The 24,129-nt window shown below is 36.3% G+C and overlaps 2 protein-coding genes and 1 pseudogene across 4 annotated transcripts; all 3 read right to left on the reverse strand.

Moving 5' to 3' along the window:
* Window positions 1-497: 497 nt before the first annotated feature.
* LOC132047313 (small ribosomal subunit protein bS21c) lies at window positions 498-3,292 on the reverse strand. Of its 3 annotated transcripts, XM_059438326.1 has the most exons (3): window positions 3,163-3,292; window positions 2,743-3,132; window positions 498-815 (listed from the first exon to the last, which is right to left on the reverse strand). In XM_059438326.1, coding segments are annotated over exons 1-3 (549 nt in total). In that variant the 5' UTR covers window positions 3,164-3,292; the 3' UTR covers window positions 498-657. The 3 variants fall into 3 exon arrangements, with proteins under 3 accessions (XP_059294309.1, XP_059294308.1, XP_059294310.1); XM_059438325.1 differs by having other exon boundaries at window positions 2,743-3,199; XM_059438327.1 differs by having other exon boundaries at window positions 2,736-3,195.
* Window positions 3,293-5,952: 2,660 nt separating this feature from the next.
* On the reverse strand, window positions 5,953-22,660 carry LOC132047314 (vacuolar protein sorting-associated protein 52 A-like). Its single transcript, XM_059438328.1, has 21 exons — window positions 22,413-22,660; window positions 20,206-20,450; window positions 20,029-20,090; window positions 19,855-19,912; window positions 19,583-19,678; window positions 18,246-18,347; window positions 17,803-17,886; window positions 15,874-15,954; window positions 15,019-15,162; window positions 14,237-14,328; window positions 13,665-13,746; window positions 13,010-13,192; window positions 10,009-10,124; window positions 9,807-9,865; window positions 9,353-9,453; window positions 8,850-8,900; window positions 8,080-8,259; window positions 7,862-7,996; window positions 7,326-7,400; window positions 6,540-6,597; window positions 5,953-6,467 (listed from the first exon to the last, which is right to left on the reverse strand). Exons 2-21 carry the CDS (start codon window positions 20,230-20,232, stop codon window positions 6,163-6,165), a joined length of 2,091 nt encoding a protein of 696 aa, XP_059294311.1. The 5' UTR covers window positions 20,233-20,450; window positions 22,413-22,660; the 3' UTR covers window positions 5,953-6,162.
* Window positions 14,875-14,971, reverse strand: LOC132048447 (U6 spliceosomal RNA; annotated as a pseudogene).
* Window positions 22,661-24,129: the final 1,469 nt, after the last annotated feature.

Consider the following 24,129-nt stretch of genomic DNA (forward strand, 5'->3'; position numbering starts at 1 on the left):
TCGAGCTTCACATATGCCAATCACCAGGCACTCATGACCAAAGATAAATCATCAAATACCTTACTCCAATTCAACATCAGGACTGTGCCAGTGTTTTCGACACATCATAATTTCCAGATACTAATGGTAACCTTGATACGTTAAGTATAGTTTTACAGACAAAAGACTGACCAATCACTACATTTCTTATAAGCAAGAAATTTATTGTTTCGAGCTTCGAAACTCGGTGGACAACGGGTCCACTTCTCTACCCTTCTCCACTTAAATACTAGAATTGTTCACCTTTGCCAAGTGAACAAAATCCTAGGTACCGTCCAACGTCTACCCTTGCACTTTGAAGAGAACATCTAAAAAATATTTTCATCAATTAAACATGCTGCTTTTTACAGAGGAACATAGTAAAAACACCCGGGATAAATTAGCAATGCATCACACTAATATGTGATGTCTCTACAGAAGTTCAGATATATCACTAGCAGCTATGAGGGACAAAATCATGAAATAGCAAGGCAGTCGACCAATCTAACACTTTGAAGCAAGGATTAACAGTCATGTTTCCATTAGAAAATTGTGAAAAAAGAAATAGGTGAAGCAAATAATTCCCACAGGATATTACATGGTTAGAAAGCCCCTCCAGGATTGAAAATGAGCCACAACCTACCAAGAGCCAAAACGAAAAAAGATCTGAAAATTAATTTCAATTGGGGATACCTCCATCAGGAAGTTCCCAGTTATCTTCATCATCATCGTCCCTCTTGCTCTTGGTTGTCTCTTGCTTATCCTGTCCGAAACTTCTTGATGGTGGTGGGCCACGTCTGTTCCAGTAAAGGAAATGAGGTTGGTAAACATGTACATAGAATTAGTTTTTTTTTTTTTTTTAAATAAGGAATATGTACGTAGAATTAGTAAATTCAAAACATCTGTATTGCATCTTTGCGTAAGCTGGTTCATAAGATTTGAATTAGCAGATTCTGCATTCAAAAGAGCAACTTAACAAAGCTAACCAATTAGATCCTTTTTGGATCTCACACATAGCAAATCAAGGAAGCAAGCACCACACTGCATATATGTGATCCACTATCTATATAGCTTCTTCCTTTCAAGACTGAATGAGCATATTCTTTGGCGAGGACCACGGCCTTGTAGAACTAAACTCTAATGTCAGAGGGCCAAAAAACATAGAGCACATCATTTAGAGTTTGTCTTTACTTTGTTAAAGATTTGAACTTGATTTCGAGTTAATGACATTAGATTAGATAGATCACAATGTAGCTTAACTGGAATTGCATACATCCACAGTCACTAAATCAACTATTATTGTCAAATTAACTGGAGCCATATGAATCCTCCATATCCATTTTGCTTTATTTCAGTATCAGAAGATTCATCATAGTTCAATTATTTTTGCAATGGCCATCAACCTATGCAATCATCAGCTTTATATAGACGTGGACTGACTATAATAAACAAAATCACATAGACAGTTAAATTGCACCAATTTACGCATTCAAATAATACTCTCTATGTGACGGTGTTTGACTAGACACGAAATTTAAGAAAGAAAAGACACATTTAAAACTTGAGGTCCAAAACAAGTCATAGGCATTTATGTGACTATAAACTAAGGGGTCATTTTATTGCTAGTTAAGAAGTGAAAATTCATGTATTAAAAATCAGCATAACTAGTATCATGTTTGGCAGCATTTTGGTTGCTATGTATAAAATTCAGTACACCAAGTACGGTGTTTGGTTATCAATTTACAATCCCGCTAACTTAAACATGAACTCCCTCTGTTTCAATTTGTTTGTCTTAGTTTGACTAGGTATGGAGCTTAAGAAAGTAAAAAAGACTTTTTAATTGTGGTCTTAAGTTAAAGATATGTATAATGTACCAAAATGTCCTTTAATCTTGTGGTCTTAAATATGCCATGTGGGATGTTGGAAGTAAAGAGTTGTCGATTAGGAAAGAGGCATTCTTTTTTAAACAGACTAAAAAGGAAAGTAAGACAAACAAATTGAAACAGAGAGGTATAACTTATGAGTCAATTTATATACTATTTTATGCCGAGTACAAGATGGAAATAACTAATACATGAATTAGTATTACATGAAAAACTAAATCATGTATAACAAATCCGGCATAACTAATACCTACGTAATTCTAACCAGCAATCAAACAACACCTAAAGATAAAATGGGGAGCTTAAAGCTATATTGTTTTAAATATAAAACCGAAAAGAGTGTCTGACGTGGACTCATGGAGTACAAAGGAGCACCAAACTAGTTCAATTTAGCAAAACTCCACCACTCTGCTATCTAAACAACAACAAACAACAAAATACCCAGTGAAATCCCACAAAGTGGGGTATGGAGAGGGTAGAGCGTACGCATACCTTACCCCTATCTTGAGAGGTAGAGAGGCTGTTTCAGTAGATCCTCAGCACAATAACAAGCAATTCAAAACAGTATAAAAAGTCATGCCAAAATACTATAAAAATGATAAAGCTTACTGGATAAAAAAAAGGAGTTGTAACTACCACGAAATAATACGATAATCGAAGTGCGGGAAACGACAGATAGTAGCAGAAATCGAAGGAAAAGAAACTAAAAAAATAATAGTACGACTATGAGTATGAAAGGATAGGTAGGACAACACTCAACCACTCTACTATGTATAACAACAAATATTTAAGGAAAGTAAAGACATAGAGAAGCCAAAAGGGATAGACAAACACCTCTTACGGTTGCGTTTAGCAGCATCACGTGTCCTGCGTTTCTTCTCATCTTGGGAGTTCTCGAAATATCTCCTACGCTTGCATTCCTGTATTACTCCAGCTCTCATCACTTCCCTCCGAAAGCGTCCGATAAGCCTCTCTTCGTGCTCATTATCATCCACAATGACTTGAACATTGTAAGCTGATCTGAAGAAAAGGGTGTTTGCGTTAGCAAGTGATGGGTAAACTACGGAAGTAACATCAGAATCTGAAGATGATACTTGTAAAGGGGAAAAACCATCCTGGTTGGGTTTTGAAGAAGACGAGACTGAGAATTGAAGGAAGGGAATTTTGGGGGTTGGTGGTGGTTTGGAGGGTGTGAAGAAGGAGAAGAGATTGGCTATGGATGAGACTGCCATTTCTGAATTGGAATGGCTCACAGCCAGCCTTTCCCTTTTGGATAGAAATTCAAAAACAGGAGAAATTGAAAAGACAATTTTTTTCAATTTTAACTAAAATGGGTCCAAAGTTAAATCTTTTTTTGGTTTCGTGATCGGCTTGGACTCTTACCCATTACGGGGATAAAATACTGGGCAATTTGCAGGATTCGTCTTCGCTGAGGGCGGCGGTCTTTAATTTTTGGCCCACAAATTTGGTAGTCTCTAATTTTTGGCCTTGCTAAAATTTGCAACGATCAATTTGAATTTACATTAAAAATTAAAAAAAAATCCCAAAGCAAAGTTTCAAACTCTACCTTAAGATAAGAGTTTTGAATTGCGAATCCAAACCTCTGCCTTGCGAAATTTCTTCTTTCCAAAACCTCGAGGTATTAGGAGAACCACCAATGTGAGGGACAAAAATTAAAGACCACCAATTTGAGGGACAAAAATTAAAGACCAAGCCTGTTAGAACTTTTTATTAATAAATGCAAAATTTAAAGAAATTGTGGCGAATTTTCAAATAGTTGTCGTAAAAGTCATTGGGCAATTGGCAGAATTGCCCTTTTTTTGGGGTGGTCTTTAAATTTTACCCCTCATATTTGAAATATTTAAATTTTACCCTTCGGCTAAAACTCATGGGTTTCAGGTTCGAACCCCCACTCAATAAAAAATTTAAACAAAATTCACAAGGTAGAATTTAAATTTCGCTATGCCCCCACCGGCATACACTTGTTAAGAAATTACCAAAGTTATGTCGGACCCGGCATACTTATACCTTATGGGCAGACTTGACATAAGTATGCCCGGTCCGGCATAACGTTGGTAATTCCTTCACAAGTTTATGCCGGGTCCGGCATACTTATGGGCAAACTTTTAGTTAAGCCTTAACTAAAAGTCTTTTCGTAGTTATCTTTATAGGTACGGAACTTTTAGTTAAAGGCATAACTAAAAGTATGCCCCGTAACTATAACTTTTCCAAAACAGACTTTGTCTAATAAGGCAAATTTTTAGTTATGCCTTAAGGAAAAGATCCGTCTTATGGGGCATACTTTTAGTTATGCCTTATTGGGCATATTTTTAGTTGTGTCTTAATTAAAAGTCTGCCCGATAAGGCATAACTAGGAAAAGACTTTTAGTTAAGGCTTAACTAAAAGTTTGCCTAAGTATGCCGGACTCGGCATACTTATGCTAAGTCTGCCCATAAGACATGAATATGCCGGTTCCGACATAACTTTGGTAATTCCTTAACAAGTGTATGCCGGATCCGGCATACACGTGACCCAAACCTTGCCGTGCAATTTTTTTTTTTTAATTTATGCTTGAACGGGAGTTAGGACCCGTAACCTCAGGATTTGCGTGAACGCTCGGGGTTGCAACGCGAAGGGCAAAAATTAAAGACCGACGATATGAGGGGCATAATTTAAAGACCATGAAATATGAGGGCAAAATTTAAAGACCACCCCAAAACAGGGCAATCGCGCAAAAAATGAACATTTTTTTGCGCGATACCTTACTAACAGGGTGGTCTTTAAATTTACCTTTATCTTTGAAAATCTTAAAATTTGCCCTTCGGCCCTAACACCATGGGATTCCGTATTCGAACCCGCGCGCGATCAAAATTTTAAAAAAAAATTCACAAGGCGAGTTTAAATTTCGCTATCTTTGGACCGGCATACTTTTGTTAAGGAATTACCAAAGTTATACGGACCGCTTGCTTATGCCTTGTGGGCGGACTTAGCATCGTATGCGGGTCCGTATCAACACGATAATTCGCCCCACAAAGTTATGTCGGGTACGTATAAAAGTTTGCCCATTAAAAGTATGCCCCCGCGTAACTTTGTGAAGGAATTATCAAAGTTATGCGGACCAGATACTTATGTCAAGTCGCCTAAAAAGGCATAAGTATTCAAGAAAAGTCGATTCTTCGCATAATTTTTAACTACGTATCCTAATTAAAATAAACAGAATCCAAACTTAACAATATTAACATACGCACGATTGACAACCTCATCATAATTGCATTTGCACCAAGACATCATGCCATTTCCACCCAAAGACAAGAGCATGTTTATTCCCCGTCAAGAAGTAAATCTTAGATAAAGCAAAGACAATAATTCGGTGTAAGTAAGCTAGCTATAGATGGTCAGTCAAGCACCTGAATGCTATCCACAATGTTAGAAACTTTAGGTCCTCCACGTGATGCACCTAGCAAGCTTCCACAAGAATGATGAATATTTTGAATCACTTTCTGGGATAACGGGTAACAAAACATGCTATGACTTATCACTCAAATATTTATTTCTGTTAGGACCCAACATAACTTTGATAATTCCTTCACAAAGTTACGCGGTGGGGCATACTTTTAAGGTAAAACTTTTTATGCCGGATCAAGATAACTTTGTGAAGGAATTATCAAAGTTATCTGGGACCGCATACTTATGCCAAGTCCGCCCACAAGGCATAAGTATCTTGGGTCCAAGATAACTTTCGTAATTCCTTCACAAGGTATCTTGTTGGCGGCATAGCGAAATTTAAAGCTGCTTGCGAATTTTTTTAAAATTTTGACCGGCGCGTGGTTCGAACCCGGAACCTATGGGTGTTAGCCAAGGGCAAAATTTAAACATTTCAAATATGAGGGACAAAATTTAAAGACCACCCCAAAAGAAGGGCAATTCTGCGAATTGCCCAAAAATGAATGTGATTACCAACTAAGATTCGATTGGGGTGAAACTGAAAGCCCAAACTAAATAATACACTTCTAACGTCATTTGAAAAAATTGAAACACTTCCAACGCATGGAACACAGAACCAAGAATATGATCATCATTACACATACTAAGAAGTTGTCAGAAGGTATAGAAACACATTTATACAATCTTACAAAATGTCAGTTAAATAATAATGCAATGGTCAATTGAAATACCTTACACAGAGATTCAAGAGACTCTAAATAGGGTGTGAAAACAAACATGATCGCTGTAAAACGGACACGAAAAGAGAAAAATGTCCTAGAAAGTCCTCGAATATTTTCTGATCTCATACATTATGGATGAAATTGAAACAAGATCCTTGTTCAAGGTAGAGCCGCCATTTATCCTCTTTATACAATCTGAAAGCCTTGTATAGTAAAGAAGAAGTTGAGTTAATGCAGCTCTTAGAATGTCCATACCACACAGGAAATTGCTGAAAGAAGTAATCACATCATTGTGCATAAGCTCAATGGCAGCCTTCCATCTGCTTGCAAAGTCCTTAACAATCGGCTCGACTTCAACAATAGTTATAGGTCTTTCAGTGCCAGTACTTGGATCCTCAGCTGCAATATGATAATAATCAGAGCATCTGAGAAGGTTTGAGATAAATTGATATGCATAAAATTAACACTTACACCCTCTCGTTTTTACAAACTTGATAAGATCGCTAAAATGCTCCAGTAGCACTTCTTCCTGCAATAAAATAGAACATAAGAGAAAACCCTATAACTGAAGTTTATAATTGTTAAAAAGCTCGAATATTTGTGCAATCAAGAAGAAGAGGCTTGACATGAAAATTGTTCAAGAAAGCTCCTACAGATGTTGATATTAACGTTGATTACAAATCCTAATTATTCCACTATTATAACTAGACTTAGTATTTGGAAGCACAAAGGGAGGGCAAGGCTTTGGTTGTCAGTCCGTGACTTATATTCGGTATTCCAAGTAGGTTATGGCACGGGCACCGTATTGTATGGGGCGGGTATGTAGGTGTTTGGAGGTGGTGAAGCATAAACTTCCATCGGGGAATGGAATTCTTCCCTTCTTTTGGATCTAGGGCTGGGAGTATGGGAGATGCTTGCTACGTCTTCCTCCTCCTTTCACATTAAGGAAACTTATCTAGGAAAAGGTATCCCACTATTTGGGATTGCAATCAACACCAAATATTCCTCTTGAAATCTAGCACTCACAACAAATATAGATGAACTCTGTGTTATTGGTTCAATCTATCTCAATGCTGATGTTTTCTGGACGAACATCATGGATTTTATTTTCAACAGATCACCTAAGTCTACTTCGGCACCTAATTGAACCTGACAGTCGAGCAATAATAGAAGTGACTTGGGTTTGTCAGTCTTGGAGAAATATAACAATAATTAATTCAACATTCTTGGAATGCAAGAATTGAACTGTGTGCTCACCACGAATATGGCTGTGTTACTCTTTAGAAGCTCTTCAAAGTACATCTGGATCTTCCCACCATCTGGACCAGCTTCCTGAAAGCAAATGAAAGATTATTTGGTGCTTTAAGTTCTTTGGCATTAAATATTAGTACAATTTAGACTTCCAAATTATATAAAATCTGCTAACAATAACATCAAATGTTTAGATAGGAAATAGTCAATATTGATACGTCTACAGTATGATGGTTTGCTAAATTTCAGAATAAAGGAATCAGAGCCACTGACATGCCACTATCCAGATTTGCAATGTAATAACAGGAATCAATACTTTGATACCTCTTTTCATTCGACAGAAAGGAGGCCGGGGAAATAGTCCAACAGATCCCCATTTTCCTTTACAATCCGTCTTTCTTTTCATTAGACAATTATCCGCATATGACCATTACCCATATTGATTATTGATTCAAGACAATGACTTGCACTTGTCATGATTCATTTCTTGTCAATCAAAGAAATTGTCGATCAAAGAAAAGAAAAATATAGTAACTTCTTACCTTCAAAACGGATATTATCATGTCATAGTTGTTTATCAGGAATACTGTTTGCAGCTTTTGTTTTGCGAACATATGTGCTAGCTTGACAAGCAAGTCATCAACAGCCATTCTGAGTCTCTCCAGATTCAGTTCAGGCTACAAAAATTAGCAGCAAGTATGAAAGCCAGTCTAGTGCAAGTAAACCACAAAGTAAAAAGAGGACCTTCATGTTCTCCAACCTGGCCATCTCCATATTCTACATTAAGGTGAATAAGGGAGGCAGTAAACTCAGCATAGCGCCTTATCACATAATGTGGGTGAACATCATCTTCCCAGAGAGTCCTGATATTAGCATTTCGCAGACTGTGGAGGTGCAAGTCAAAGACCATCTTGAATCGTGGCCATAAAGCAATATTGACCTGCCAAGATTCATTAAGAAACAAGTGGAAAGCAGTCCATCGTAAAGGGAAGATAACTATAAAAAAACAGTTTATTTTTAATTTTCTTTTGGTTCCAGACTCATTATGTTGAACTTTCTAAAGACCTTAAGGAGTTGAGGTACATTTATACTCACCTTTTCTGAACCTTCTATAATTATGAATCCTATTATTCCTCATTTTAAAATGGTCCACCTCACCATATTCTATTTGCAAGGTGTTTAATTTCCTATGTAGTCCTGCCAAACATCATGAATCCCAAGATGAAAATTTATACCCCAAATTAATAATATTATATGCTTCCACAAAGAACCCCTGCATGTGCCCGCTATGCTTGTGACTGTTTTTTTTCCAGATCACAGCAGCAACAAATGGGAACTAACACAAGGACATACATCACCCCCACAGAAGGCAACAGGTGAAAAATACGTATCTGGTGAAATAACAGCTGCCAAGTCATTTAGGTTCATTTATACGCAAGTAACTCACATGCATTGGCAAAAGGTGGGAACAGGGATATTTTCCAGTGATACTGGTGACTTAGGTGGTAAAGTGAATTAGATGATACGTACCTTGTCCAAGTATGAATCCAGGCATGGAATTCGGCGCCTGGACATTACAAGCTGGGAAAAAAAAAGCAGTCCTTCTATAAGAAAAGATTCCAGCAATAATTAAGAGCCAAAAAACCACACATTTGATGTCAAGTTATTTAACATGCTATAGGACCATCATACACGTGTATTAAGCACATGATTCCTCAATGAATTTCCAAATAATCAAATATTTATATAAGCTTTAAAAAAAACTAAAAGGAAAATGTAAAAAGAATATCTGACATAATTCATTTGCTTTTTTTCTTTGAGATATTCCCAAGTCGCGAAGCATTTTTACCTCAGTCCATTTCTATTATCTTTTCATTTTTATATTTCTTTTTTTTTTTTTAAATGAATATTTTTAAATTTCTTTTGAGCTAAAGACTAAAACTTCATTAAAATTCTTTGATGCATTACAGGATTTTAATACTACCTGCGTTTATTCTGAAAGGTAATACCAGAAAAGAAGCTTAGGGGTATACCTGGTGCTGGTGAATGATGCGAATCATTAGCATTAAGCCAATTGCATCAAAACTATTGGGAAGAACTGTACCGAAATGCTCATCAATTACTGAAAGCGGGCCTGAAATCACACAAATGTTTATCATTAATCTCATTGAAAATCCAAGAATTTGCATTATTCCTATCAAAATTAGCAATTGCAGATTTCAGCATGTGCTGAAGGTGTTTGAAAATTATCATAATACAGATTGGGAGAAGGAGATCTCAACTTAATTTAACAGATAAAAGGCAACATGAGATAGTCCTAAGAACTGCATATACAACTTTGGTTAAACATCTCGATCTGGAATTGACAGGATACTTTTGAAATCTAATTTATTTAAGATAAATACTCTAAGAAGCACAATCAGGATATTTATCTGCAGCAAGGTACATGACAACGAAAGTTTACTCTTAACTCACTACTTCCCATACCAGTAAAAATATCATAAAACATGGTCTGTTCTCCAAAGAAATCATCACAGAAAAGGTACCTGATCAAATAAAAGGAAAAAGTAAGTTAAATCATATTTAACAAGGAAAGTTAACCACTCTATTATCAGTAGGAAAGCTATACTGTTTCAAAGTGAGTTACAAATCGAAAGCTTGGTATTCAAATAGGGAAGTCGTAGAGTACTCAGAAGAAGCAGTATCCATGAGCAGCTTGTGCAAACTCCTGAAAAGGACCTCATACGGATATTTTTTTGAGCTGGCTTCAGCAATATGTGGAATTAATGGAGGCTCATCAATCTCCTGAACACAGTGGAAAGTATATGCCATAAATACTACATCTAATCAACATGAACATTGCTACAACATTTTTCGTATCTCCCTATCAATGGGATGGACCAGACTAAATCAAGAGTTAACAGAAAATCGAATAAGCACATAGTTGATTTTTTTTTTTTTTTTTTTAATTTTTAAAATCAAGTAAAAGTATTTTCATTCATAAACATGGCCAAGAACTAACGTATGCAAGGGATATACTAAAAGATAAATAATCTACAAATATATGATTCTCTACAAACTCCACCCAATCCTCTATACAACTAGGAACTTTCTGATTACACCAAAAGAAAATAAGGGAGCGAAGACTACTACTCAATTGAGAAAAACTTGACTCTCTTCCTCCAAAAGCTCTCTTGTTTCTCTCATCCCAAACTACCCACATCAATGCAAGCGGAACCATGTTCCAAGCCCTTTAATTCTCGTCCTTCTCTCGCTCTTCCAACTAACCATCAACTCTTTCACAGTTCTTGACATTGCCCAATGAACCACCCAAACATGCCCCACCACAGTCTCATGGTAAACCTAAAATGTAGAAGAAGATGGTTCACGTCCTTCCCCGTCTCCTTGCACATGTAGCACCAACTGACTCAAACAACCTTCCTCTTTCTAAGATTTTCCGCCGTCAAAATCACTCCTCTAGTGGCTAGCCAATTGAAGAAACATACCTTCCTTGGCACACTTGGAACCCATATTGCATTACATGGGAAATCAACTTCCTCCCTAACCAAAAGTTTCTCATAAAAAAACTTCACCGAGAACACTCCATTATTTCCCTGGGCCCACCACGACACATCGGGATTATCCACCCGATTGACTTGCCTATGAAGCAAATCTATCAATCTTTGAAACTCGTCCACTTCCCAATCTTGAAAACACCTTCCAAATCTTAAATCCCAAAAAGTCTCTCCACCTTGAGTCCCCCTAATCTGTTGAATTGTCAAATCTCTTTGGCAAGATATATTGTACAAACTCTGAAAATCATCTTTCAATAATATGTCCCCACGAGCGGTCGTGTCCCCGTAAATATACCCTCTTCCCATCTCTGACCTTGAATGAGATATTTTTCACAAAATTATCCCATCCCTTCATGATATTTCTCCATAAACCACAACCAAAAGGCAAAACAGTATCTCAAGTTTTCCAGCCCCCTTCCATAATCCCATATTTGTCAACTATCACCCCCCTCCCCCCAACCACAAAGCTTGTACCTCCACCCCGAACCTCCACATCCATTTGCCCAATAAAGCTTTATTAAAGACTTTCAAATCCTTTAACTCTGAGGCCTCCCCATTTTTTAGGAGATGCGACAATGTTCCACCCCACCAAGTAAAACTTCCTTGCCCCATCCGCCGCATCCCAAAGGAAATCTCTCTGAATCTTTTCCAACTTATTAATGACTGAAGTTGGAGCAAGAAATAAAGACAAGTAGTAAGCGGGAATACTCGATAATGTGCTTTTAATAAGCACTTCCCCCCCCCCCCCCAGGACAAATATCTTTTTAGCGACCCTGCTAGTCTCTTCTCGATCCTCTGAACAACCGGATTCCACACCGTAAGATCCTGTTCGAGGAACCTAGCGGTACTCCAAGGTAAGTAGTCGGCAGAGCTCCGACCCTGCAATTCAAGACAATGAGCAAGCGACCCAATGTTATTCACCTCCCCAACAGGGATAATCTCACACTTCCTCAAATTAATTCAACCACTTTTACTTGTGGTAGTCTTTGTAGTGCTAGCTGAGCATAAGTCATGGTCTTTGTGCAACACAAGAACAACCCTTGGTATAATGGCATTCTTTGGATTGTCACAGCCTAGACAGATAGTTGATTCTTGGAATATATAATTCAACCACTTTTACTTGCGTTAGTCTTTTTAGTTCTAGCTGAGCATAGCTTTGAGCAACACAAGAACAAGCCTAGGTATAATGGCATTATTTTGATTGTCACAGCCTCTAGCAGATGGCTTCAAATTGATTATAAATAAAATTATTTCACCAAGTAGTGCTGATTTCTCCTTTTCTTTAATGGCTCCCAATATATCTGAAATCCAATAGCTCAGGTTGTTGTGCCTTTTCATTATAGTGTGGTACTGAAGGATACTTTATTTTTTTCCACATATCACCAGGTGTTTATGGAATTATATAGCAAGTTCTTCCAGTAATATGTTGCATATGTTCAATCGCCTTGATACTTGAACCAATAGATTCAAATTGGGACAGTTAAGCAGGTGTTAACCCAAGAAATGTACCAAGGAATGAACCTAGATGCAACTCAGATTGTTCTTAGAGCTACATTTTCCTTAGTCTTCATAGAACATTTCAAAGATAACTTCCTCCCTAACAAGAAAAATTAATACTGAAAAATATATGACATTTCTTTATTAAAAAAAAAAAAAAAATACATGACACTCTACAGAATAAAAAAGCCAAGAACAATAGCAGCACAGAACATGTGATTTCAGCAGTCATTAGATAGGTTCCTTCACTTATGCGTCATCCTTGAATAATTATGATGTAAAGAAAAGAGACTTCACATTATCTCCATTAAGCATCTTCTACATAAAAGGTGCTAAGATCATACACATCAGAAGCTAGTACTGATGAATTAGTCAGTATTCATAGATATTCATTCCAATTATCAGGCAATGCATCGTCAAACGCACTAAATCAAAGTTATATTCAAACTAAAAAGTGATTTACCAGAGTGAAATTTACAGATACCTTTACACTCGAACAAGCTAAAGCACACTAACATTCGATGATGCACAAAATTCATAATCTCTGCACTCTGCAGAATTATATGGTGACAATCTTTTTGGTCATAAGATCAAGGCTCAAAGAAAGAAGATGACGACCTTGAGAATGTTTATCCTTTCTCCAAGAGCAAAAACTGCAGACCTGTTCTTCAATGGTTCTCTTCCTCTCGAAAAAAGACCCGTGCTCCTGGTCTCAACACCTATCAGATCACTAGATGTTGCAATATCCAACTGAAGCTTTTCTAAAGCTTGAATATAAGCGCGGAACTGCGCACTCAGAACCTGTGACACAATTTTTCGCTTTAGTATTCATGAAAGAGCAAATCTCTTGTTAGCCAAAAAGCATATTTAAGTCTCTTATCAACTGTACATGCGGGCAACCCATACCTATGACAATACCTTAAGACTGATTAAAGGCATATCAAATATTAGGCAAAGCAGCAAATTAAGTCATGTAGGCATGTCTTTTCCCGAGAGAGATAAGGTGTTGGACCCGCTTCCATACACCAGAGAAACATTTACGACTCATAAACAAAAACTTAAGTCTTCAAGGATGGGCACCAAAGGAACAGTCAAGTTAAGCACTCATGGACCTTAAGAATATTAAATTATCTTTTCGAACTTGCACGTCAAGAGCTACTACGTCAATCCCAATGAGTTAGACATCTATGAACTCATAATCTTTAACTTTCGATTCATCAACCATCTAAGCTAGCAAAATTATCCAAAATAAATTAATAATGTAAAATTTAACCTTGTTCATTGTGTCAATATATGCTGCTCGAACCTCAAGATACACCTCCTTGCCATGCTCCTTGAGAAAGGAAAGGATATACCTGCCGAAATAATTGCAAAAATAATCTTCAATTGCATGTTTGGACAAATCCAGGAATTTGAAAGTGTGAAAAGAAAATTGGAAGGAAGCATTGAGGCTGATGATAATCATAATTTTAGGTTATGGACCTCTTACGAAGAACTCATCCTGCTTGACATCATTTAAGTGGACCATGATAGCAATAAAAGGCAACACCCCATACACACCAGGATCGCACATAAATTTGGCTTTTTTTACATATTTTTTTTTCTAAGTTTTTCAAGAACCTGTTTGTTTAAGTTTCTTTCCAAACAGCTTTTTCAAGTACTTCAAAAAAAATCCTGTGGAGAATAACAATGAAGCACCTTTATTCTTCTTCGCACACTCAAAAAACTGCAACCCTTCAATCATGTGTTCTTTTTGCACAAACAAATTAGCTACTCCTCAGTAGTCAGAAAGAGAGGAATGAGAAATAAAATATATGATAGAGACCAGAAGAAGATGCAACTCACTTATATTTTAGAAGGACACTCTGCTGAAGGATCTGGATATTAGTTTTGGGTTTCCTTAAAGCGTATAGCTTCTGAACCATGAAATCAAACACCTAGAAGAGGAAAAGGAAAGTGGATTAGATGTGACAAGACTAAAGGCAACATAGTTCTAGAAGTTTATGAACAACCCAATCAGATGAGTGATTAAATTAAAAACAATAACTCTTCTTACTTATCTAAGACTCTTCTTATTGGTAAACCAATTAAAGGCAAAAAGCACAAGCCCCAAACAACAAGCATATGCATTAAGCAAAAGCAATAATTAGACATCATTTATCACCTTATGAGCGCACAACTTTGTTGTGGGGTGGCAACTGGCAAGCGCATTTTAAAAAAAAAAAAAAGTATGTGAATTTGATGCATCAAAATCCTAGAAGAGGAATTTTTCCAGTTAAGAAATGTGGAGAAAAGTGCTCGACAGATAGATCCAGACAAGAAGGTCCACATAGGCAGAAGGCAGTATTGAAAATAACTCGCAACTAAGGCTGATGCAAATTCAGATGATACAGTTTTTCACTATTTATACAGATTGTGTTCTTGGCTTATTGGTTGAATTGGCTGTCACTGTAACCTTGCACACCTTTTTTGTTTAATTGAAAATACAAATGGACCATTTCTCAATTTGTGTCATCCTTGCGCAGGGACAAGCGAATCTTCTCATACCATTCCAATTTTATTTGATGTCACCAAAGGAACTAGCAATGCACACTCGGCATAAGCCAGACTACTTGGCATATACATACCTTGGAGACTGCTTTCTGCCGAAGTTTTTCTAGCTCAGGCTGAACATCTTTCAGAGCTTTTGATGTTTTAACAGTGGGATCTGCATCTGCACACTTCAGCTTTTTACTCAAAATCTCAAGGGTCCTCATGTATTCCTCATTAACCTATAAACATTCAGTGTTGCATGGCAGGTTAGAAGCCATGAGTGAAAAAGGCTTTCAAATAAGCAATTTTTGAAAATTAAACATCTGACAGAATGATGCAATACAGAGTAAGAAAAAGATATAATGCATTATATTTTCCATGGTTCAGAAGAGATGGTGATTAACTAGAAGAAACTTAACTTTCCAAACAGAGCCCCATTATCAAATGTAGCAATGTAATACCAGCAAAGCCAAGACCAAAAAGGAGGGGAAGAATAGCAAAAGAAGAAGTGAGAAAGTCTGTCCAGCGTTAACAGTCAACCACCAAAAAGAACAGTGTTTTTATTGTAAGACTCAGTATTCCAGGAGGCCGAAATGATGGAAAGAAGGGAGAAGTGAGGAAGTCCAGCGTTAACAGTCTACAACCAAGAAGAAGAGTTTTCGATTGTAATTTAAAATTCTTTGGCAGAGCTATGTAAACCTTAAAAAATTAAAACAATAATCACTTTGAAGAAAAGAATAAACCAAGCTACTACACACTCAGTCGCCCCAACAAGTCACATCATTGTCCTCAAAATCATATGAAAGATTATAGCAACTCATTCACCCTTTCTTCCTCTACTTAAACTTCACATTTGCCATTTTCCCTCATTGCTATTCTTCTTTGACTCACTATAGAATACAATGTAAGAATAAATATGAGGAACAAACAAACCAAGGAGCCAAAAGTACCTCTCCATCAACAATTATTTCTATCATTCTTGGAGGAACAATAATATCTTCGACAAACTTTGCCAGCTTTGACTCTGCCACCTGCAAAATAAGATAACTATTTAGCAAGTACACTACAGACATCAGAAACTATTTTCCGAGCTCAAACACCAAGACTCAATTATGGTTGTCATATCAAGTATACGGGACACCACAGCATGACTAATTTGCCCTAGTAGCAATCTAATATGTCTAAGAGGAGGTACATCATGAAAAAACATAAGAAGTGAAGTGTCTAATAGGTTAAATTGGAATACTTTTTTACTTTTTTGATAAATGTTAAATATTTTACTGAAACTGCCAACAGCACTACGACTGTGCTGAAGAAGCTTTACAAACAGTGCAGGGCACCGATCAGATCAATGATATGATCCATTTCATGTAAAAAGAATCTGCACCAAAAACTAAGAGAAGGATGGTTCTGGTCTCAAGGCTGAAACTGATCCCAGTAAATTATTGTCAACATAACTCTGAACAACTAATTTTGGAGAGTCCTTCAGAAGTTCATGAAATAAAATCGACATCAAATAAAATAGGAAATGGTATTCAGCAAAATATGAAAGGACACATGCTGTGATCCAAATGCGTAACAGTTACAACGCCTACAAAGATGACAACAGCTTCAGAAAAAAGAAAATATGTTTTCTTCTATTCATTATCTTTAAATTAGGCACCTCCAGGTAGCAATGATCATTGCCAAAAAGTACTAGAAGAGATGAGAATTATGTTAATCCATGTAAGGATGATCTACCAAGAAGTTTTTCTGTTCCTTTGTGGGTGTTGATGCCTTTTGAGAAAAAATATATAGACAGAACTTATTGGGAAAAAAAAATTTAGACAGACCTTTCCATTCCAAACAGCTAAAAGGTAATTAAACCACGGACTAACTTAGGATGATTTCTTTACTCTGGCATTACTACTATAGCACATCAATAGTGTAGCTTTTAATACACTGAAACACAATTTTTGGTCACTAAATCTTTCGGAAAAATTGATAGGATTTTCCTGAAAATCCAGTTAACTCGGCAAGCAGATAAGTGCAACTACTCATGCAACTTGCCAAACCGCATTTCTATTGTTTGGCAAAATATAACATACAAGATGTATACGGGGTAACAAATTTTATTAATGATTGGGAAACAAATGCATATATACTACTATACCAAAAAGTAGAAAACTTACAAAAAGATATGGTTTTCTACGAATGACGCCCATTATCTATACCTACAGGAACCTCATGGGTGGCACCAAAAGGAAATAAGGGACAAGAGGCTACTCCACAATTTCATAAAATTCATCTCTACGCCTTCAAAATCTCTCCTGTTTCTCTCTCCAAACAACCACCTATTGGCTATTGGATAAAAATGTGATTCTCCACAACGAGCATCCACACCTACTGCAATATTACAGATGCTCCAGAAGTGTATCAAAATGAAAAATATTCCTCTGATTTCTACATAGGAGCTTTCAGTTCCTTCAAATATTTTTTTTTTAAACGCAGTTCCTTCAAATACTTTCCAATCTTCTTTTTTCCCTATTGTCTATGTTAGCGAAGGAGGCCACCATCCATGACTGATTACTCATAAGGTCTTCTACAGAAAGTAATGTAAAAAGCAAGATAGCCAAAAATCTATAAGATAAAGAAAATGGTCAATACCACATGTTTGGAAAAAATAATAACTTCTTCACACATGAAATCCAATTAGTATACACTTTATTCATTGAGACTGATAATGTGATACATTCCAACAACAGCTGTCAGTATCAACATTGCTTCAGAATTAGAAGGTAACAAATAATCTACAGATGTAACTTACATTATACAAATTAAAGGAAGCCCAGGACTAGACTGTAAACAGTAAAACAAGGTCCATCCTTTAACAATAATACCTTGCGATTCTTCAGCCTCAGTCCCATATCCATAGACTGCTCTTGGAGAATTTTAATATCTGAACTTATAGAACCTATCTCTTCCTGGCAAATAAAACAGTGAATATCAAGTTTAATGATAAAAGATGCAGCCAAGTTGACTTTTAAGATGTTATGTAGTGTTTCTTTAATTTCTTGCATTTTCTTCTTTGTATGGTGAGTGAAGGCAGAGAAAGAAATACTGATAGTGATTTTGCCCCAAAATAAAACCGAAGTCATCCCAGCATGTGAAGATGGATGATACTATACACAATATTACTAATAGTAACAAGGTGACCTACTTGTACCACTTATCAATGATATCATCTCCAGAACAAACAAACTTTAAAGCCTTAATCAGCTGATTTGCTTAAGCAGGAAAAAAAAATTGTCGCCCAGTTTAACTTGATATTGATGGAAAGTACCTGAAATCCACTGAGAAGAGTCTCCATTCCGGATAGAATCATGTCGCAATCACGAATTTGATCATGAAGTGAGACGAGATTATCACTTTCCTTTATGTAATCCTATTGATTTGATAAAAGAGAACATCTCATTATAATGTCATTATAACCAAATTTACAAGGCACTTGTCAAAAAACTAGCACATGAGTATGAAATAATCGTATCGTATCGTCATTATACCCAAGTTCATTAGGCTTCACATGAATTTGTGTTGTGACAACTAGATTTATTCCGCCTATTTCTGAAAAGATGTAGAATGTTTGACTAAGGATAAAGAGAAAACTCTAAACTACACTGCAAGGATATTCAGAAGCTCGTCGAAATCGGCAGTGGTTCGCGCTGATCACAGACCAACATCAAAGAAAGAAACATTTGCAAATTTCTGAGGCACATGGGAAAGGAGTAAAGACAAGTGTCTTTTATGTGTCCCAAGTTGAATTATACATTTAAGTCGGGCATTTTAGTACAGTTCAAGAGAAAAGTTGACTGTATTCTAGCAAGGAAAATGAAGGCACTAAGTGGAGAAAACCCTTACAAGTGAGGAAGAAATAAGACAATATGGCTCTTGAAACTAGAAGCATTGAAAGAAAAACTGAGGAAGGAAAGGGGGCTCGAGAGGATAGAGAATGACTAAGTACATTTGAAGAATAGAATCTCTTTTCTAGTTTCTTTTATGCACGCCATGAGATTCTAATTCATATAGAAGGCTGGGTGTCTTTCGTGGAGAATCATATTATGTTGTAAATTCTCTACTATTTGGTGTCCTGCTTGTACACATGCGATTTTCTGTCATTAATAAAATTATTTATCTGATCAGAAAAAAATGCTGAAGGGAGTATGTCAAAAGAGAAAAACAACGGAGAAGTCAAGTGCACGGGGGAAGTAGGAAAAGCTGGCAAGCTAAAGAAATCAATTGGAGACAAAGGACCAAAGGCATTTGGGTTCAATATGGAGACCAGAGTAAGGTTCTTTTAGAAAATGATCAAGGCAAAAAGAAAGGGGTAAATACTGTTGATAAACAATGGTAGAAGGGAACATGCTAGAAAATGCAGATTTAATGTTTCATTACACAAACAAGGAAGCCTTTGTATTTGTAAATACTTTGTTATTAGCATTATTAGCAATCACTAGTACTAAGTTGAATGAAAAAAATCTTACCTTTCTTTCAAAATTTAAAAAATAAATAAAGATCCAGAAAGTAAAATGCATGATAAACCTAAAGGTCCAAACTGGAACAACTCTGAATCCCAAGTTATGAATACAGACAAAACAGAGTTAATGTATTAGTACAGCAAACCTGGATAGAATCCAATTCAACTTGCCGCAAATTATTTTCAACGCCTTTAGTGTGTTCCCGCAACGTTGCCCCTTTAGAAAGTATGTTTGCAACAACCTTTGCATATAAAAAGGCAAATTTAGACTCAATAGGCCAATATTAGTGTCCCCAAACCTATCCCCTCCCCTCAAAGGGGATGAAAATGGACTAAATTGTACAAATATCAAGCTTTAATTGGAAACATATTCAGCTGTTACTATGAAGGAAGTGACATAAATGTATGACATTCTTACATCATCAGTTTGACATTCCTGTAACTCTTCCTCAAGTCCCTCAAGGGATATATCATCGCTGGAAGAAAAGAAGAAGAATGTCCTAAATTTCTTCATATATAGAGGATCGAGAATGAAAGACTCACAAGCATTATAGAAAAATTAGCAAAATGAGTCCAGGAAATGAAACTAAACCTGGCAGTTTCATCATCAACATTCAAGTCGCCAACGAAGGATCCTAAATCCAAGAAGGATTTCTGCCCATTGTTCACATTGGCCAAAATTCACAGATGTAAGGCAACACAAGGATATGAAAATGTGCACTAACTAAAGCATGAAACTTTGTGGGAAAATGAGAAGACAGTTGTTTACCGATGTGTTGCCAGCCACCTCCGCCATAGCAACTTCAAAACCAACAAGTTTTCTGCTGATCCACAGAGTGCAGCTATCTAAGAGTAAGCCAGATCAAGCATTACTATATTCAGAACCGAACCACAAAAAGAAGTTTCTCTAAAACCTGCTTTGTGATGCTGTCCAGGTAACGTTCTATGGACGGACTTCAGAGTTCAATGACTGTATTCCGACTTCTTTATATCTAGGAAAGGGCACGAGCTTTACTGCATGCAGTGCAAATACATTTAATGTTAGACAGGTGATTTTGTCAACAACACCCTCGAATACAGTTCATCAATTCAGGGTAATTTTTATTATTAGTTTTGTTATTATCATTATTAATATTATTATGTAAATACAGGCTTGTACTAACATGGATCCGTAATGTATACGTACATTCAACTTATCCAAAATAACCAAGCGAGTTAGAATGGATAGTTAATATACTTTTATTGAAAACATATAGCAACTTGAATATGGAACTTTGCAGCGAGAGATTATTTGGTTAGTTGGTGCTGGGTAACAAAAATATCTTAGGTGTAAAATACTTTTAATTAGTCTTGTGGAATTAAATATTACTGATTTAAATAGAAAACTAGTACACATGTTATGATTAAGGTTGCAAAAATCATGGAGAGGGAGATGTCGAGGAGTTGCTAGTTAGGTGATTCCAACAAGTACTGCTTACAAAATCACCCAAAATCATTAAATAAGCATATGCAGACCAACTAAAAAGTCTAACAAATTCAGGATCTCATATCCAAATTATTAATTAAATATACAGCACTAAGACCCTATCAATATTCATTTAAATGCAAAAGACTAGCCTCATTCTCAGTTCTAACTGATAGCCCGTTTGGCCAAGCTTTTGGGAACTCAAGAGCACTTTTCAAGCTTTGGGGAATTCAAAAGCACTTTCTTTTGGAAATCTGAAGTGTTTGGCAAAAAAGGAAAAGCGTTGTCGAGCAGTAGCGGAAGCAATTTTTCTGATGGGGAAAAGAAGCTACAAACTAAGCTACATTAAAAGAAATTCTTTAGTATTCTTAAGTAAATGCACCACTATATTTTACAATTCCTCAAATTATATCATTCTAGAAAGCACTAAGGCTCACGGTTAGTAACTGATTGAGGCCAATAACCCTGAGACGCTTGCCCTACTTTCACTAGGAATTGCATGATCGTGGAGGAATTATACAATGCATTAAGAAAGTACCAGTACTGGGCAAAAACAGCATGTGGGCCGCACGTGCTACACTCACTACCCGGACAATACCTGTCCATCACAAGGCTTAACCCATCTCTGACTCCCTATACAGTACGTCTCCAAACGACCAACTCCTAGAACAAGCGACCTAATATGAGTGTCGTGGACGATTGAACTCCGTGATCACACAACCATTCTCATACCTCCTATAATCTGAGTGTGGGAACAAATGACCTTCCACAACGTAGGCCATGACTTCCACAGTAACGCTCATTTAATCCACTGATTGAGTTATGGGGACAAGGTTGAGAGTTTTGCAGACTCATCATTCTCCTCAGCCACCTCTGCAGTAGCTGCGTATCCGCACGGCAACTGTCAATTAGGAACCCACTTCTTCTCAACAGAGATTCCAATTGGACTCGGGCTCCAAGAGACCATAGTCCTATAAATAGAACAGCTCTCGAACGAACAACGGAACTAGGGGCATTCAGTTAAGAATTAGCCACTCTCACAAGACGATTTATACTTTTGTATTTTCTGTCATTGTCTTTATACTTAAGCTTTCTAGAATTAGTTTGATCCTAATATATTCAAATGAAGCTTTATATGGTCGTGGACACGAGTGATAAAACCATATGCTCATTCTCTCTCTTATTTATTTCTCTTTGTTGTTTGTCATTTGAATTACTTTACTTATTGTATTAAGCACTGTTGATGTCCTAACATATAAGGAACAACAGTATAGACTTTTCCCTCTACAGTCTAGAAAATTGGACATTTCAAATCACGGCCTTTAATCCAATCAAGGATAACCGGTTTTAACATAAGAAAACAAACCCTTTTTGACATAAAAATAGGCAAACAAAAAACAGATGTCTCGTTACTGGTAATGTCGAACAAAAGCATTTCAAATCAAACAAATCATAATCAATCCACAGTGTATAACAAGTTCAAGGCCCTATTGTAGAAATCAGTACGCTACCTGATAGCGGTGAAGAGCCAAGGAGAGATCTGAAATTGGGATTTAGGATTATATCTCTTCTGCTTTGAGATTTCTTTGCGAAGTGTTTCCTACGTCCGCTAATCTCTCTGAATAGAAAATAAATGTTGTGATTTAGGCCAAAAAGAAAAACAAAACGGATAAAATAATTTGGAGGGAGAACATATATAGTGAAATCTCGTCTTCCTCCCAGAACTTGCTCTAATGTAAATCTAATTACTTGAGAATGTACTATCTCGTAGCTGAGTTGATCGGCTACTGTAAATTGTAATGTAAATCTAATTATTTAAGAATCGGACGATCTACTAGCTCAGTTGATAATTGTTTCCTCAATTTTCCCTTCCATACCCTATGTAATAAAAAATTAAAAAAATATTCAAGGATCTTAATACATTACTTAGATTAAATTACTCCAAATAAATAGTACTACTAGGAAGCCCCGCAGAGAAAAGGACATAAAGGTCCCTTAACTATGAGAGTTGGTTGAAAATAGTCTCTTAACTATGCACTTAACAGTTTTAGTCCTTTAAGTTTGCCAAAGGTTAACAAAAATGTCCCTTAACTATGAGGGTTGGTTAAAAATAGTCCCCTAAGTATGCACTTAACAGTTTTGATCCTTTAAGTTTGCCAAAATTTAACACTTTTAGTCTCCGACAAAATATTCATCGAACTTTATTTGTTGGATTTGACGAGAACTATGAAAAATAAAGAATAAATTAGCGAGAACTCACATTTAAAGATACACATTACTAAAGAAAAGCCTAAATACCTCGAGACAAAACCGACGGAAATAAATTAGAAATAGCAAAAACTATAAAAATTGTCACTACTAAAAACAAGAGAAAAAAGGATGGACGGAAATCGATGCATAAAATCAAGGGACACTGTTTTTAAATTTTTTACGAAAACCAACGGACGTCCGTTGGTTATATTCTAGGAAAAATGTGCGGAAACTTTTTTTTAAAAAAAAGGAATCACTATAATGGAAGTATTTATTTTTATACCGGGTTTTTAGTAAAAATGAGTCTAGTGTATTTTACTTAGCCGATGGACTCCCTCGGTTTTAATCAACTGAGTCCATCGGTCTTTGTGTTTCGAGACACTATTTTCTGACATTATCAAGTGTGTAGGTTTTTCCTCGGTTTTTCCCTATAATGGATTGACTTCCGTCGGTTTTGTCCCGAGGTATTTGGCCTTTTCTTTAGTAATGTGTACCTCTAAATGTGAGTTCTCACTATTTTTTTTCCTTTTTTTTTATAGTTCTCGTCAAATCTAACAAACAAAGTTCGATGAATATTTTATCGGAGACTAAAAGTATTAACTTTTGGCGAACTTAAATGACCAAAACTGTTAAATGCATTAAGGGACTATTTTTAACCAACCCTTATAGTTAAGAGACTATTTTTGTTAACTTATGGCAAACTTAAAGGACCAAAACCGTTAAGGGACTATTTTGAACTTACTCTCATAGTTAAGGGACCATTTATGTCCTTTTCTCAAGCCCTGTAATACATATTGCTCAATTTCAAAGGCACCTATTCTTCCTCACTACACTCCCTATGTAATTATCAAAGATGAATATAATTGTGTAGTCCATTTTTTTCAAAATCAAATACTTAAACTCTAATGAAAAGCTTCAAATACTTAAACTCTAATGAAAAGCTTACACAAAGGCAACATTTATTTAATTCAGTAAATT

This window comes from Lycium ferocissimum, chromosome 2 (genome assembly GCF_029784015.1).
Source record: "Lycium ferocissimum isolate CSIRO_LF1 chromosome 2, AGI_CSIRO_Lferr_CH_V1, whole genome shotgun sequence".
Taxonomy (NCBI): Eukaryota; Viridiplantae; Streptophyta; class Magnoliopsida; order Solanales; family Solanaceae; genus Lycium; species Lycium ferocissimum.